This window comes from Felis catus, chromosome B3 (assembly GCF_018350175.1).
Source record: "Felis catus isolate Fca126 chromosome B3, F.catus_Fca126_mat1.0, whole genome shotgun sequence".
Taxonomy (NCBI): domain Eukaryota; kingdom Metazoa; phylum Chordata; class Mammalia; order Carnivora; family Felidae; genus Felis; species Felis catus.
In genome coordinates, this window is record NC_058373.1 from 64,343,010 (window position 1) to 64,358,887 (window position 15,878).

General features: G+C 37.5%; 1 protein-coding gene across 1 annotated transcript in view; it reads right to left on the reverse strand.

Moving 5' to 3' along the window:
* Positions 1 to 12,456, reverse strand: part of FAM98B (family with sequence similarity 98 member B) — a 36,182-nt gene extending 23,726 nt beyond the window's left edge. The window contains exons 1-3 of the mRNA XM_003987287.6: positions 12,303 to 12,456; positions 3,927 to 4,072; positions 2,680 to 2,814 (exon numbers count right to left, since the gene is read on the reverse strand). Of these exons, the coding sequence (XP_003987336.3) occupies positions 2,680 to 2,814; positions 3,927 to 4,072; positions 12,303 to 12,373 (352 nt within the window). The 5' untranslated portion in view covers positions 12,374 to 12,456. The remainder of the gene's footprint in view (positions 1 to 2,679; positions 2,815 to 3,926; positions 4,073 to 12,302) is intronic.
* Between the last annotated feature and the right edge of the window lie 3,422 nt (positions 12,457 to 15,878).

Genomic DNA, 15,878 nt, shown 5'->3' on the forward strand with positions numbered 1-15,878 from the left:
CTTCAGATTCCCCTTCTCCAAAGGCAATCAACATTAATGTCTGGGATATCATTTTAGGCATATGTGTATGTACATTGAGAATGCATATCTACCATCTACATGCTTTTGTTTCTTTTATATAAACGAGTGTACTGCACATATCCGTATATATTTTTAAAACTTACCAATACATCTCAGAAATCATTCCATACCATCACATTTGATCTATTTTCAATCTAATGGCTATATAGTGGCATCACTGCAAAGATATACCATTTCTATTTAACTACTATGAATAATGCCATAATGAACACCCTTTTCATATATCTGTGTACACTTAGGGAAATAAATATGTATTCCTAGTTAAGGGATTTCCGACTTAAAAGGTAGGTGAATTTTAATTGTGATATTGAGAATTTGCCCTCAAATAATTAAGTGAAATAAAATATATAAAATAAATAAAATAAAAAACTATTCTAACAGTTATTCTCTCACATTTTAATGCCTAACAGTATATGAGGATGCATATTCCCCCAAACTGGTATCATCACATTTTTTTTAATTTTTGTTATTTACTTGTCTGTTAAGTGAAAAATGGTATCCTGTCATTTTATTTTTGTAACTCTTTAACTTTGAGTGATACATCTTTTTATGATTAGAAGCAATTTTTTAAAAACTTTTTTCTGTGGAGTGCCATTTCATTTCTCTCATACTTTACGCATTTTTCCACTGAGTTTTTATCTTTTTCTTCTGGATTTATGAAAGCTCTTCACATACTAAGGACTTTGGCCCTTTTTGTTTTATACATGTTGCAAACACTGCAAGAAAAGTATGAAGAGACTTACTGCATCATTATGTTTTAAACACAGAGTCAAGACAAAGACAGAAGAGATGGCGGTAAGACTGTGAACTGGTGTAACAACTCTGGAACAAAATATGGTAATATATACCTAGAGTTTATTTTTAAATGTTTATAATCTTTAAGTAACAGTAGCCAAAAACATGAACAATGAATTAAAAATAGAAAAGAATCTAAACACCCATTGTACAAAAATGTTATGTCCATAGCATAGAATGCTCTGTAGCCACTTAAATTATTCTTTCCAAAAAAATATTAAGTGATGGGGAAATGCTCACAATACATTAAATGAGAAGGAGGAAGACAAGGAGCTGCATCTACTATAGGCTCTTAATCTTACTTACATGTGTGTGTACAAAGGAAAAAGAGAAGGAAAAGAAAATAACACCAAAAACAATTGATGATTCTGAGGAGTGAGATTATCAATGATTTTCTTCTTAACAATTCTCTATACTCTGTAAGAATTCTATGATGAACATATAATTTTAAACACATAACATAAAATTTACCATGCCATTTATAAACATACAACAGCATTAAGTAAATTTGCACTGGTAGGCAACCATCACCCAACTCAAAAACATTTTTATCTTCCCTGACACTGTACCTGTTTAACACTAATTCTGTTTTGCCCCATCTTCCAGGCATACGTTTTCATCATCAGAAAAAATTATACCAATTTCTCTTTTACCTCCTTATTTTTACTTGTACCAGAAACCTGTATTGCTATTATTGTTCAGATTTTCAGCAGATAAGGCAAAAAGGGAAACACAATGGAGCACACAGTTCTCACTGACAGAGTGCCCATGTTCCTCTGGGCCAAGGCTTCTCAGCTTCCTTTCTGTCCCCAAGGGTTACTGTGCTCTCCCATCACTAACAATGGTTCCTTAAATCAGTGACTCCTACTGAATGGGAGGAAGATGGGGAAACAGTATAAGAAAAGGGTGTTGGGAGGCCGGGGGGGACATAATTTTTATCCCCTGCAACCCACACAAGGCAATTCAAATGTCAACACTTCTATCACCACCACTTAACACTTATGATTTCTGCGCCAATTAAACAAACACTACATCCTATGAGGAATATATCACATGGAGTTTTTTATAAATGGTACAACCTGAAATAACAGAAATCTTCAATAACAGATGCTAGAAAAATTCTTTCAAATGACCATTGTCTGCAGAACTTTGAAAAGAGCATGAAACTAACTGAATTTTAAAAATGTTTAAAGGACCCCAATACAAATAAATGGATTAGTTGTGGTAATTGTTTGGATATAGGGTAATCTATATTCCAAACTCACCCCTGACAAAAACAGGTCACACTCACTAGAATTCAAACGGCCAGAGGGCACAATCGTTTTAAAAACTGATATAACCCTAGTGCCTAGAGCAGTTTCCAGTTTAATAATAGATCAGTAAATATTTTTGAACCAACTCTCATTCAATGCCTAGCACTAAAAACAAGATCTAATAATGCACTTCACTGCCTAGTTTCAGAGTTTTAAGAATAAACAGGGCTCTAAATGACCAACCTATTCATTTAGGTATAAATGCTGAGTGATGAATTACATGAAGAAAAAACTACTAAAACAGTATGTAAATCACAAACACAGCATTCTACAATGGCCAAATAAATCTTAAGTGTTAGAAATCTCAGCACATTAGAATTTATACATTTATGTAAGTATTGCTAAGTCAGCTTCATATTTTAAGTCAAATATTAAAATCTTTTTAACATACAAAACGTCCAAAACTTCATTTATCAAATTTCAAAATCTTGAACGTAACAAAAACCACATCAAACACATGAGTTTAAATGTTCAAAGAAAGATAACTTACATAGAAGCTTCAAACAGTCATCCTTCTTTTTTAAACGGTCCTTAATATCTCCTGATATGAGTACAGAATACGGACATGCCATTTCTTTTAAAAACCCACTTATCTCAAGCTGGAAGCTTTCTAGATCATCTCTCCCTTTAAAAAAGAAAAACCATAAAACACTTACCGAACATTTTACCATATAATCTGAAACTATAAAATCTACCGCTAGTTGATTTCAATTTTGTACTTAATTAAAAATTTTCAATTTGACGTAAAATCCTTACATGTGTGACACCCCCATGCTTAGGTATAGATAATCATTTTCTACATAAAAAAAGGAACACTTAAATTTAAGAACTTAAGTATCTAATCATTACATAAGTATTTTTATATTTCAATCCCTGTTTTCCAATGGACTTTCCACAAAAGCAGATAAACTGGAACTATTTTACGTCAGTAAATGAAATACTGAAAGTGTTACTGTGACTATAATAACTGGCTTCACAGCAAATGATGTATTTCTATTGTATTTCTATGGATTCAGATAAAAAATGCAATCATTTGAGCTTCATTGCTTATCTTTCTTTCATAATCTAATGAGGTATGAATTTGTGCCACATGTTTTCAATTCAGCTAATTTTACTTTGCTTCAAGGGAATTCTACTGGATTTGTCAAGAAAGGAAAACAATTTAAAAGGACAGCTCCAGAAGAGAAGGTTACTTTGTACCCTATCAAGTGCTCAATAATTTTTTATTTTTCATTTTAATTTGCTGTCTGAAATTCCACCAAAGAGCCACAAGGACTCCAGTTACCAAGACAGTAACAAATTAAACAAACATTTCTGATCTAGCACAGGAGTTTTTTAGAGAAGTATTTCTACGTGAATCCATGTCCTGAATTACAGGCATGGTAATTCAATTTAAATTAGGAATTACATGTACCTTAACAACAAAAACAAAACCTAAATTCAAAGTAAGCAATATTCAAAATTTTAACCTTTTAAATAATCAAATTCAGACTCTACTTTCTCTGAAGAATGATACTAAGGTTAAGATCGTAAACAATTGTTGTTTATAATCTTACATAAACTAAGAACCAATTTTGAATTACTATAAAATTTAACCCAAAGGTATTCAGTTTCACATGCTGCAGTTCTTCATAATGTTACTGATTTTTCTTTGCAGGCACATTGCAGGTACAACTATAAATCATAAGCCATCATTTCATTTTACTACTACAGAAAAACAAAATACAATGGCAATACCAGCTGAAGTGATACTTTCTTCCAAGTTGCACAATGATTTTATCTGAGAGCCTAACCAAACACAGAGCTCTGAAAATTCAGGCGAAGACAGTCCACCCTCTGCTGCCTTGGTAAGGGCTTGCTCTTCTAACAGTGGTCCCTTGTACCTAGAAAGAAAGACGTAAAAGGTGTAAAAAAAAAAAAAAAAAAAAAAACCAAACTGGTAGTACTCTATATATCAAGGCCTGGGGCCTATTTTTATAAATAAAGTTTTACTGGAACATAGCCAATAAATGTATCCATTTACAAACTATCTCCGGCTGCTTTCATGTTGCAACTGCAGAGTTGACAGTATGGTCAGCAAAGCCTAAAATTACTATTAGGTCTGTTATAGACATGGTTTGCCAATTTTTGCCCTATTTAATTGGCATTTGGCTTTTTGTCAACATTTTATCATGTTTTAGTAACATTATTAACCAATTTTAAGATAAATATTACAACTAACACAAAGTCAAATAGAGCAGTCTAATAACCATATACTAGTTACAAAATAAGCAAAAAAAAATTTTAGCAAAAAAAGAACAGACACAAATTTTATTTTATTTTTTGAGAGAGCCCAAGTGAGCGAGGGGCAGAAACACAGAATCCCACAAAGCGCAGAGAGATGGAGACAGGGAGAGGGAGGGGGGAGGGGGAGGGGGAGGGAGAGAAGCGGGCTCATCCAAGGCAGGACTCGAACTCACTAACCTTGACACCATGACCTGAGCAGAAGTTAGAAATTTAACTGACTGAGTCACCCAGACACCCAGATGCAAATTTTAAATTAAAAAATTAAAACTGAAAAGGACCTACGTATGAGATCATTTTAACCTAAACCATTTATTTTATAATTTTGTACTTTTAAACACTGCTACAAAATGTATTTGAATAAACCTAAAATTTTCTAATTTTATATATTAACTTCATTGAATTATATACCAGTTTTCTACTTTTATTGTTCTTCCTGCAACTATTTTTTTTCATTATAAACTTTTAAATTTTAACATATTTAAATTTAATCCACTGCCACTTATGCATGTATGTATGTATGTATGTATGTATGCATGCATGTATGGATAGATACTTAAATTGTCCTACCTCTGCTTAGTGGGAGCCCATTCATATTGGCCACCGAAACCTTTTATTCCCTGTATTCTCTGAATTCTTTCCTTGCTTTCTATGACAAGATGTTCCTGCCCTATACCTGTAATTGGCCATTTCTCCAAAAAGCCCTGATTCTTTTTAATCATACTTAAGAGTACACAATCTGATACTAAAGGTAAGTCATTGTATATGCACCTTTTTAAGAGAAATTACATCAGGAGTTCACATTGCTATTTCTAATTCAAATTTAGAATTCTAGGATATTTACTTATTCTGTTTTACATTTCTATTATCTCTCAGAATGAAATTCTGGTTTGTAATGACATTTACAGAATCCTACTACACATAAAAATAGATTTACAGATAGCTTCAGAATGGGAAAATCAAATAACAATAAAATTACTGAAAACAATTTTTATCTTTAGAATATATTCTATTAAGGGGCACCTGAGTGGCTCAGTCAGTTAAGCATCCAACTCTTGGTTCTGGCTCAGGTCGTGATCTCAGTGAGTTCAAGCCCCACATCAGGCTCAGTGCTGCTGGTACAGAGTCTGCTTGGGATTCTCTCTCTCCCCCTTTCACACTCGCGCATGCTCTCTCTCTGTCCACCTCAAAATAAATAAATAAACTAAGGGCACTTGGGTGGCTCAGTCAGTTAAGCGGCTGGCTTTGGCTCAGGTCATGATCTCATGGTTCATGAGCTGCAGCCCCCATCAGGCTCTCTGCTGTCAGCACAGAGCCAGCTTCGGATTCTCTCTCTCTCTGCTCCTTCCCTGCTCACTCTCTCAAAAATAATAAATAAAAATAAATTAAAAATAAATAAATAAGCTTTAAAAAAAAAGAATATATTCCAGTAAGGATGTAGGAAAAAACAATCCCTTTCCATGGGATGAAACCACCTACTCCATATACTGGTAAACATTTGTTTCATTTTGCTTTCAATTTTCAGCAATTTTTCTTGCTTTGATTTCATTTTATTTACTTTTGCTTTATAATTATGTAAAACATGTACATTATTTCAAAGTCTAATTTAGAAAACCAGGAATATTCAACAAACTTAGCTTGCAATCTTAATCTTGTTCCCTCTACTCTGTTCCTTCCTTCCCGTGCATGTTTATTAGGGGTGGTCATTCCATAATGTTTTAAAATATAAACGTATATATACTTTTTTAGGTAAAGGCAGTCTACTACACACTGTCCTATTCCTTGCTTTAAACACATACACACTCATACACATACATTTACATATATAGCAGACCCAAAAACAAGGAGTTAGGGGTGCCAATCCTAACCCTGCATATAACTTTGGACTCCTGAAAAACATAACTACTAATAGCTTACTGCTAACTGGAAGCTTTACTAATAATATAAAAAGCCAACTAACACGTACTTGGTATGTTATTATGTATCACATATATATTCTTACAATAAAGCAAGCTAAAAAAAATCATAGGAGTTTTACAGTATTATACATATATTTTTTTGAAAAAAGTCCATGTACACGTGGACCCATACAGTTCAAATCCATGTTGTTAAAGGGTCAACTGTACTGGAGATCAGCAGAGACACTGCCCAATTATTTTACAGTTATATAGTACTCCACTGTAAGGAGTACTAGGCCCCCAGTTAAGGACATTTGGGTTATTTGTAGTATTGTGCTATCAGAAAAAATTTGGGGTGCATCTGGGTGGCTCAGTCGGTTGAGCATCTGACTTCAGCTCAGGTCATGATTTCACAGTTCATGAGTTCAAGCCTCACATAGGGCTCGCTGCTGTTAATGCGCAGAGCCCACTTGGAATCCTGTGTCCTGCTCTGTCTGCCTCTCCCCCCACTTGCACTGGCTCTCTAGCTCTCTCTCTCTCTCTCAAAAATAAACATTAAAAAAAAAGAGAGAGAGAAGAAAAATTTAGCAAATTTTTGTCAGTTTTTACCTGTGATAGATTTCTAGAGGTCAGACTGCTGGGTCAAAGGGTAAATGGATATCTAACTTTGCTAGATATTAAATATTCCTCTACAGGGGCTGTACCATCAAGGTGTAAGAGTACCCATTCCCACACAACTCACCAAAGTTGTCAAACATTCAGATTTTTGACCATCTGGTATCTCAATATAGTTTTAATTTACATTTCTCTTAAAAGCAAGGCTGTACATCTTTTCATATGTTTAAAGGCCATTTGCGCATCTTTTTCTCTGAATTCTCTGGTCAGAGCTCATGAAGGTATTTTCAAATCCCCATTTTGCAGGTAAGAAATTAAGGCTTTGGACACCTGGGTAGCTCAGTCCGTTGGGCATCTCACTCTTGATTTCGGCTCAGGTCAAGATCTCAGGGTCATGGGATCAAGCCCTGCATCAGGTTCCACAATGTGCACAGAGTCTGCTCAAGACTCTCTCTCTCTCTCTTTTCTCTCTGCCCCTCCCCACCCCAAATAAAAATTAAAAAATTAAGGCCTAATAAGGTTAAGGTACCTGCCTTAAGTAGCAGGCTAGGCACAGTAATGGGCAAACATAGATAGATATATGGTACAGATATTGATAATTATATTTATTCATAAATCATTTAGCCTTTACAGTAATGCTTTGGAGTCAGCATTATCTCAATTCTATAGGATCAGAACTAGGTGATGACTCTAGGATTTAAATCCAGATTTGAACCCACACACTCCACATGAAGTCACACTTCTGTCTATACTAATAAGGAAACTAAGCAAATAACCTGGCCAGGTGATGCAGCCAAGTAAAGGCAGAGCTAGGACTAGACCACTGCCCCTGTTCCTATAGGCAAGACTGGTTCCTCCATATGTTACCTTTCCTCCAGATCTTACAGTGCCTCTTAGTGAGACTGAATAGTAAACATCTTCTTTCCCCCTACTTGCTTTCACCTCTGCAGTAAAGAAATAATCATAAACTCTTAAATAAATTTAATTAATTCATATCATTGGTGATAAATTATTTTTAACTGATATGCCACTTATAAAATTCAATTAAAACTTTTTAAATCATCAAAAATAATTTAGAAGAGAAAAAAAACCATAAATCTCAATGCCTCAGCTCATCACATGAGGTAAAAAATAAAAACAAGAAAAAGTGCATTTAACCAAACTGACTAATAATAATCACAGTTTTAGTAGTAATACCACAAACTGCTCTTATGGTAGGCCAGTGCTGTGTGCTTTATGTATTTAATTTAATTACCTCATTTAATTGCCACAATATCCTATACGATAGGGATTATTATATGCTCTTAGTTTGTTCTATGTATTTTTATGTAATTAAGAAAGTGCTATTATTCCAAACACTGGGGACACCTCCCCTAAGCCTAGACTTCCCCACAGTTGCTGGTCTGGCCCTGCTTCAATCTGGGTGATCCAAATCTTCAAGTCCATTAAGGCCATTGGCAAACCTCCACAAATACACAGCCACTGCCTAATTTACTTTCTCTTTTCCATCAGCCAACATATACAGTATGAGACTCTTTCCTTCCCCCTATCATTTACACACCCTACTGGCTTGCCTCTAATCCAGCTCTCCACTTCCTGCATCCCAGACTCTTACACTAGGTTTCATCCATGAACAACAACTCTCCTAGATTGTCCCTCTCTTCTCAGAAAGATTATCCCTGCCACCTCTAGCTTTGGTGATTTTACTCTCTGAAGTTCTTCAGGAGCAGATGGTAAGGTTTCTGCCCTTTTTGCTTCCCCAAACAGCATCCATATCACTGCTTCCCTATCATCTTATAAATATTCCTGGTCTCTCTAGGTTCAGGCCAGTCAGATTTGCCACCCTCTTTCTCTTGTGGTTTTCACCTATTAATTGTTTGGACACTCTCCAAAATTCCCTGCTCTCAGTTTTCCTCTCCATCCCTATTTCTGCCATTGATCTGTATGTATACCCTATACAATAACCTCAGCTCTAATTCCTGAACTTTGTCTTTTCCGACCTTTGCCACTTCATGTCAGTGAGCCACCCCTTAGACCTTACCATCACTGGGAACTACTCCACCTGCAAAATCATTAATTCAACCACAACCTACTACCTATCCTTGGGCTTGCCAACTATTCTTGGATCTCATCTCTACCTCCATTCCATTGGTCCCTCCATAATCTCTGTATTGACTAGCTCTCTGCTGTCTTCATTTTCTTCCCTGTCCAATTTAGATTCCAAGGTGCATCCTTTCATTTTGGTTCAATAAATACTTACTGAAGAAATGAGTCATTGATACCATCATGTTCTTCAGCTCCAATATCCAAGCAACCACTAAGTTCTGCAGTGCACTTCTTTCCATATCCACTTCCACAAAGCACCCATCACTTCTTGTCTTGACTATTAACTAAATTCTCCCATCCATTCTCCAGCTTACTGAGGTAACTCTTGAAACTGGACATCTGTTCTCTCCCCTTTTTATTTAAAATCCTTCAATCATGCCCCACTGCTGTTACGACAAAGAACAAAATCCAGAACACAGCCTAAAAAGTGTTGCATGCCTTGGTCCTCACCTAACTCTTCAATCCAATTTTCCACTATCTTGGCCCTTGGTCTCTGCCCTCCAAACAATACAGCAAGCTTCTTTCCACTTCAGGGTCTTCCATTATTTTGTTCTCGCTTTAAGGACACCCTTGTTCTCCTTTCCCATCCAACTTCACCTAGCTTACTCCTGTCCTGCTCCTGTCCTGCCCTTACATAGGTCCTCCTGTCATGTTATGCCACCCTTTTTTGTCCTTTAAAGCATTTAATACAGTTTATCACGTTTGTGTGATCACATCTGTTTCTCCACTGGACTGTCCACCCGGACAGGGCTCAATTCTGTTTTGCTCACCACCGACTTCTCAGAACAAGGTGCAACACAGAGTTGTGATCAGTAAATATTTGAAATAAACCCCCTTCCATAATGGTGATTCTCAAATAAGCTGTGAAGCTTTTTCAAAATATGCATGCCTGTATGCACCCTGGAAGATCATGATCCAGTCAGTCTGGTACATAACAGCCTGGAACATTTTATTTCACAAGCTCCATACATGATTCTGATGTACAACCAGGGCTGAGATCTACTCTACAAAATCAGACTGTCAAAACTAAAAAAGAACTCTGAAATCATGAGCTTGAACTCATGAGGAAACAGTTATTCCTACCCAGTTTTCAGTATATCACCGAACTGTTCTTTCACATAGATTTTCCCTTTTAATTCCTCCCTTTAATTTCTAATTTTACTTGATAAAGTACTTTCACTTGATACCCTCAGTGTTTTAATCACAACAGAAAATGCGTTATTCACAAACTACACGTATATTTTAAATTTTTTTTTTCAACATTTACTTATTTTGGGGACAGAGAGAGACAGAGCATGAACGGGGGAGGGGCAGAGAGAGAGGGAGACACAGAATCGGAAACAAGCTCCAGGTTCCGAGCCATCAGCCCAGAGCCTGACGCGGGGCTCAAACTCACGGACCGCGAGATCGTGACCTGGCTGAAGTCGGACGCTTAACTGACTGCGCCACCCAGGCGCCCCTACACGGATATTTTAAAACCTAGTGCTCAATTACAACACATATTTTAAGTAAAAACTGTTTTCTGTATTTCATTATCATTGTAAGAAAACTCAAACTTCAAAATCATGTCCTCACATATTCCAGGAAAAATCAGTTCTGACATACATAAACTGTTTTATTTTCCATACTGAATAATCTGAAACTAGTTTTCCTTCATAAAAGTCAAGGTTATAGCAAACTTAATTTTTCAAAACACCTATAATAGGCACAATTAAAGGAATGAAGGAAGAGGAAAAAAAGCACTGACTTTCTCTTTTTCATAAACTATTTACATAATCATACTATTTTTATCTGGAGTACTCAGGATCTCAAACTATTTGGGGCCTACACACTCCTAGTAAGTATTTTAACTTCTTGTTTTGGCTACTTCTGTAACCAAATTAAGTGAAAATTTCCAAGAGATTTTACAGAGTAAAAATACCCCTTAAATAATCTGACTCAGTTCTTTCATTTGACAAATATTTATTCCGATCTACGAAGTGCAAGGCTCTGTAACATTGTCAAGTAGGTATTACTGGGGTCCAAATGAAGCAACTGACAGAAGAGCAAGTGCTGTTTTAGAAAAAAATAATAATAATAATAAAGTGGGTGGGGGTTTCAAGCTTCACAATAGAACTGCAAAGACACAGCCTATCCCATTCAAGAAACTCCAGCACGTGGCAGGGCAAACAACTGCGCAGATGGTCCCAATCTCTAAATTTAAGTAAGGAGTATTTTTTGACTCCCAACTATCTGGCCCTATCTCTATCTCTGTGCATTCTCTTCCTTGAACTTTTTTTCATTTACCCATTCATCGAACCATAATTTATTGTACAGGCCGCCACTGTAGGACGTTGCTGGGAACAAGACAGGTAAGGCGCCTGACTTCCTGGAGGGGGAGGAGGTGGGGGCACTGCGAGAGAGGATAAATACACGGGACAAGATAGTTTGGGATACGGACAACAGCTGGGAGTAAAAACAGGATGAGGCTCAGGGAGACTTTGCACCTCATGATCCCCGTGCTTCAAAGCATTAACATCATTCTAGGAGTTCTCATGGCACTTAGCATCCTGAATTGTAAATTCCAGTAGACTCTTTGTAGCCCCAACTATGTGAGCTACTAGTAATCTGGAAACGGTCTTTTTCCTCTGCCTTAGCACATAAACATGCGTTAATTAATATGTATTAACACCACGGCCGTATGTTAAACGAACGGATGAAACGGTAGAATGAATGGACCCACACCAACTTAAAGACACTTTCTCCGGTCAAGGAAGCAGGAGATTCGCTCCCGAACCCTAATTAAGCCACAGGTTGTACATCGCAGGGACAACAGTCCCCAGCCGCAGTTGGGGTTCCAGCACCCATCGCCCCGGGGCGCGACCACTACGTCAACAAAAATACCAGCCGCGGCGCAGGGACACGCTCCTCGGCGAGGCTGGCGCTAACCTGGCTGCTCCGCGCCAACGCCGCGGGGCCCGGCTGCGGAGTTTCGGGGCCAAGAGTTTGGAAGAGGGGGCCACGCGCCCCAGCTCGCCGGCCCCGCTCCACCCCTCAAACGGATTTCTCTCCCGCCTCCCTCTTAACTCCGTCGGCGCCGGCGGGAGCGCGGCTGGGAAGGCCTCCACCCAGCTGCCCGCGCCCAGCAGAGGCCCACGGGGAGGAGACCCCAGCGGCCAAACGGAGGGAGAGCTTTACGTTTTCAGGGGAGGGCGTCCCTGGGAATACTCACCCCAGCGCCTCCAGGGTGTCCAAGACGTCCCCTTCCATCGTAGGTTCGGGACCCGACTCCGGCCCTCTCATGGTCCTTGGGCCCAACGCGGTTCGGCGCTCTAAGAAGCCCGCCGGAAACCTGCGTCACGGCGCCAAAGTTCCGGGTGGAGTCTCCGCCAGGACCGCTTAGGAGCGCCGCTGAGTGGGGGCGTAACCGTTCCGGCCGGAGGCAATCGGAGCTCTGTGTCTGAAACCGCTTTACGTAACAGTGCGAAGTTTTTTTAGTTACGATAAATTATAATAATAAAAAGATTTCTTTGTGCTGGCTCTTTTCTGTGTTGACATCAATCTTAGGAAACATCGTGATTCTACCCAAGTTGTTCTCAACCTATCAGACTCCGGACGTTTTAGTAACAAAAGTCCTGAAATGAAATCATTATCTGGAGTAAAACTGGTATATAATATTACGTATCAACACCTATATTTAAATCAGTATGCACGGCAATGCTCCAACTTTAAATAAGAAATAAAGGGAAAGTAATCTATGACAATACTGGTACACTGTGAAAGGTAGGTCAACAAAGTAATCGGGTGCTTGTTTCTATCTGTAGAAACCTCTTAAACACACATACGGAGCATGTGTTGTGTAAGAAACAAAAATACCAAAGGCAAAGTAGGGTAGATGATGCGATCTTCTAAAATTGTGACTAACTTTCCATAAAGTCCCAAAAAAACAAAACACTATTCCTTCTATGTACTATTCATGGAGAATTCAGTCTCTATGTAAACCACGCAAAAAACATTTTAGGGTTCATATGTAAAATAGAGTCGGGTATAGGGTAAAATCATTATTAACAGTTATATCACCTACACGAATATCTAGCGGGACTATGGAAAGTTGTGCGAGACACATTAACTATTAGCCCTTGCGAGGTAATGTCCGCTGCCTTGCATAGCGTCGCTTGCCCCAGTCCACTAAGAGTAATGCTCTTACCTCTCTGTTACTGCTACAGATAAAAAGCTTACCAATAAAATTGTAAAACTCTCTGACGGTCACTTAACCATAAATTTGAATCAATTTCAATAATGACTGATCTACCATATATCCCAGGCTTAAATATAAAATTACTTGCAGTTGAATGTATTGGAATTCATCTCTAAATCAGAGAGAGAGAATGTATATTCTGAGGAGTTATTGCCTCCCTCAAAAAGTGGCAGTCATACAAAGTACTGTTTTTAGTAATCTTGGCCAAAAAAAGTGGCTATTAATGTCATATAGAAATGAGGTAACTGTTCTTTATTAATGTTGATCTTGAATGTTCTGCTATTTTTTCTTTAAAGTGAGGCACTGAAAAAAGATTAAAAATACAATAAAAAAGATGTGACAGATATATGGAAAAAGTAAAAGGGAAGATGCAAGAAGAGAATCTAGACTCATTCTTAGATCACATTACCTGTAAATATTACTAATGAAAAAAGATTAAAAATTAATTATCTAAGTGTGAATCTCAAGAAGCAGGAAAACAAAGGAAATTAAATCCTCAAAAACAAAAAGAAATAATAAAGATAAGAGACATCAATGACAGACATCATCAAAATGGGAGAAAATAGGGAAAATTAAGCCAAATTTGCATCTTTTTTGCAAAGACCAATAATACTGACAAATCTTTAGCCAAGTTGATCAAGAAAATAAAAGATGATGACACAAATAACCAATATCCAAAATGAAAAAGGGGACATCCTTACTATTCATCAGACAATAGACAGTTAATAAGATTTCAGAAACAACTTTATGCAGACAAATTTGAAAATTTAGATGAAATTGATACATTCTTTGAGAAACAATTTAAAAGAAATAATATAAGGAAGAACTTAAATATGAATAGTTCCATGTCTATTAAAGAAATCAAGCTACTAATTAAAATCACTGAGGAAGAACACTTCAGACAAATTCCTACACTGGCTTCTGGTCAGTTTCTCTGTTGAACAGTGTCCTCCTTTCTAGAGAGTGTTCAGTAACTATTTGTGGAATGAATGGAATGGACCATAATAGAACAGAACCACAGTATTCAGAGACACATTGTTATTTGATGCTGTGAATATTCTATAATTTCTGGCCCAAATATCACCTATCAGAAACTATTAACTTCTGGAAATTCCTAAATTTAATTCAGTTTAGTTTTATGCTAATGACATCAGTAGTAGTTTAGGGACATGATTAGACAACTACTGATTGTTTTGATTAGAGAGAGAAAATGCTAGTCCTTGAACTCAGGACTGATTATATAATGTTGTGCACCAAGATAGCAGGGTACCTGGTGGCTCAGTCGGTGGCTCAGTCGGCTCAGGTCATGGTCACAGTTTCTAAGTTCGACCCCACATCAGGCTCTGTGTTGACAGCTTGGAGCCTGGAGCCTGCTTCAGAGGCTGTGTCTCTCTCCCCCTCTGCCCCTCCTCTGCTCCCTCTCTCTCTCTCTCTCTCTCTCTCTCTCTGTCTCTGTCTCTGTCTCTCTCTCAAAAATAAATATTAAAATTTTTTTTTAAATTAAAAAAAAAAAAGAATCTCAAGATAGCAAAAGCAGAGCATTAAACCCAGAATAGAACTCTGGTAAGGGCAGGTTTGGTGCAACTGCACAGGTCACATGTCCATTAAGTTGGCCCTTCTTGTACCATCCAAAGGCAAAGAGGAGTTTATGAATTCCAACACTGAACCACTGGAGGCTCTACAGCAAAAACTACTTTTTTGCATCAACCCAGGAACCTATCTCACTGATCTCAATACAGACTGATATATTCAGAAAAAAATATTCTGTGTTCAAACTTGTCTTCTGGACCAAGGAAACTACCTCTACCTTACTAGTTGCCAAGAATGTGTGGGCCCTCCTAGACTGTATGTGTAGAAAGTCAGAGCTTCTATTGAGCATCATACAAACTAGAGAAAACAACAGTAGCCATACACTCTTCTTGGTACCAGCTCTGTGGATTCCTCAACAACAGAAACAGGACTCTAAGGAGGTAGAAATGTGAGGCTGTACCCTTGACCAATATATAGTTACCATAGGATTTGAAGCGGTACACACAAAGAAATATACAGCAAGGGCTCCCCATTCACCTTTCCTAACAACTTCAAGTTAGACATGCATGCCTTCTCCATGCTTTAAAGTAACTGGTCTCACTGTCAGTCCAGGAGCAGGGTCATCTGGTCTAATATTATCCCATCTTCCTTGTGAGAATGAGCGTGACATAATCTTTATCAGTATGAAATAAGGGGGAAGTGTCAAGCCAATAAAAGGATATTATATTTGCAAACATATATGAACCCATCATAGGATCACCTAAATGTATTAAAAAATATTAACAGAACTAATATACATACTTTGTGGTATATACAAAGAAATATACAGCAAGGGCTCTAAGAATCTCTTGAGGGATGTTTATAAGTAATGCAATGTATAAAATTTATTTGAATGTTTACTATCCTTGAAATTAGGAGGGGAGCACATTTGGAAAACACACTGGCGTTTGAAATAAGATCCTTCAATTTGCATAATAGAACCCAGGATTTGAGATGGATGTCGGACTTGAACTGACCAAA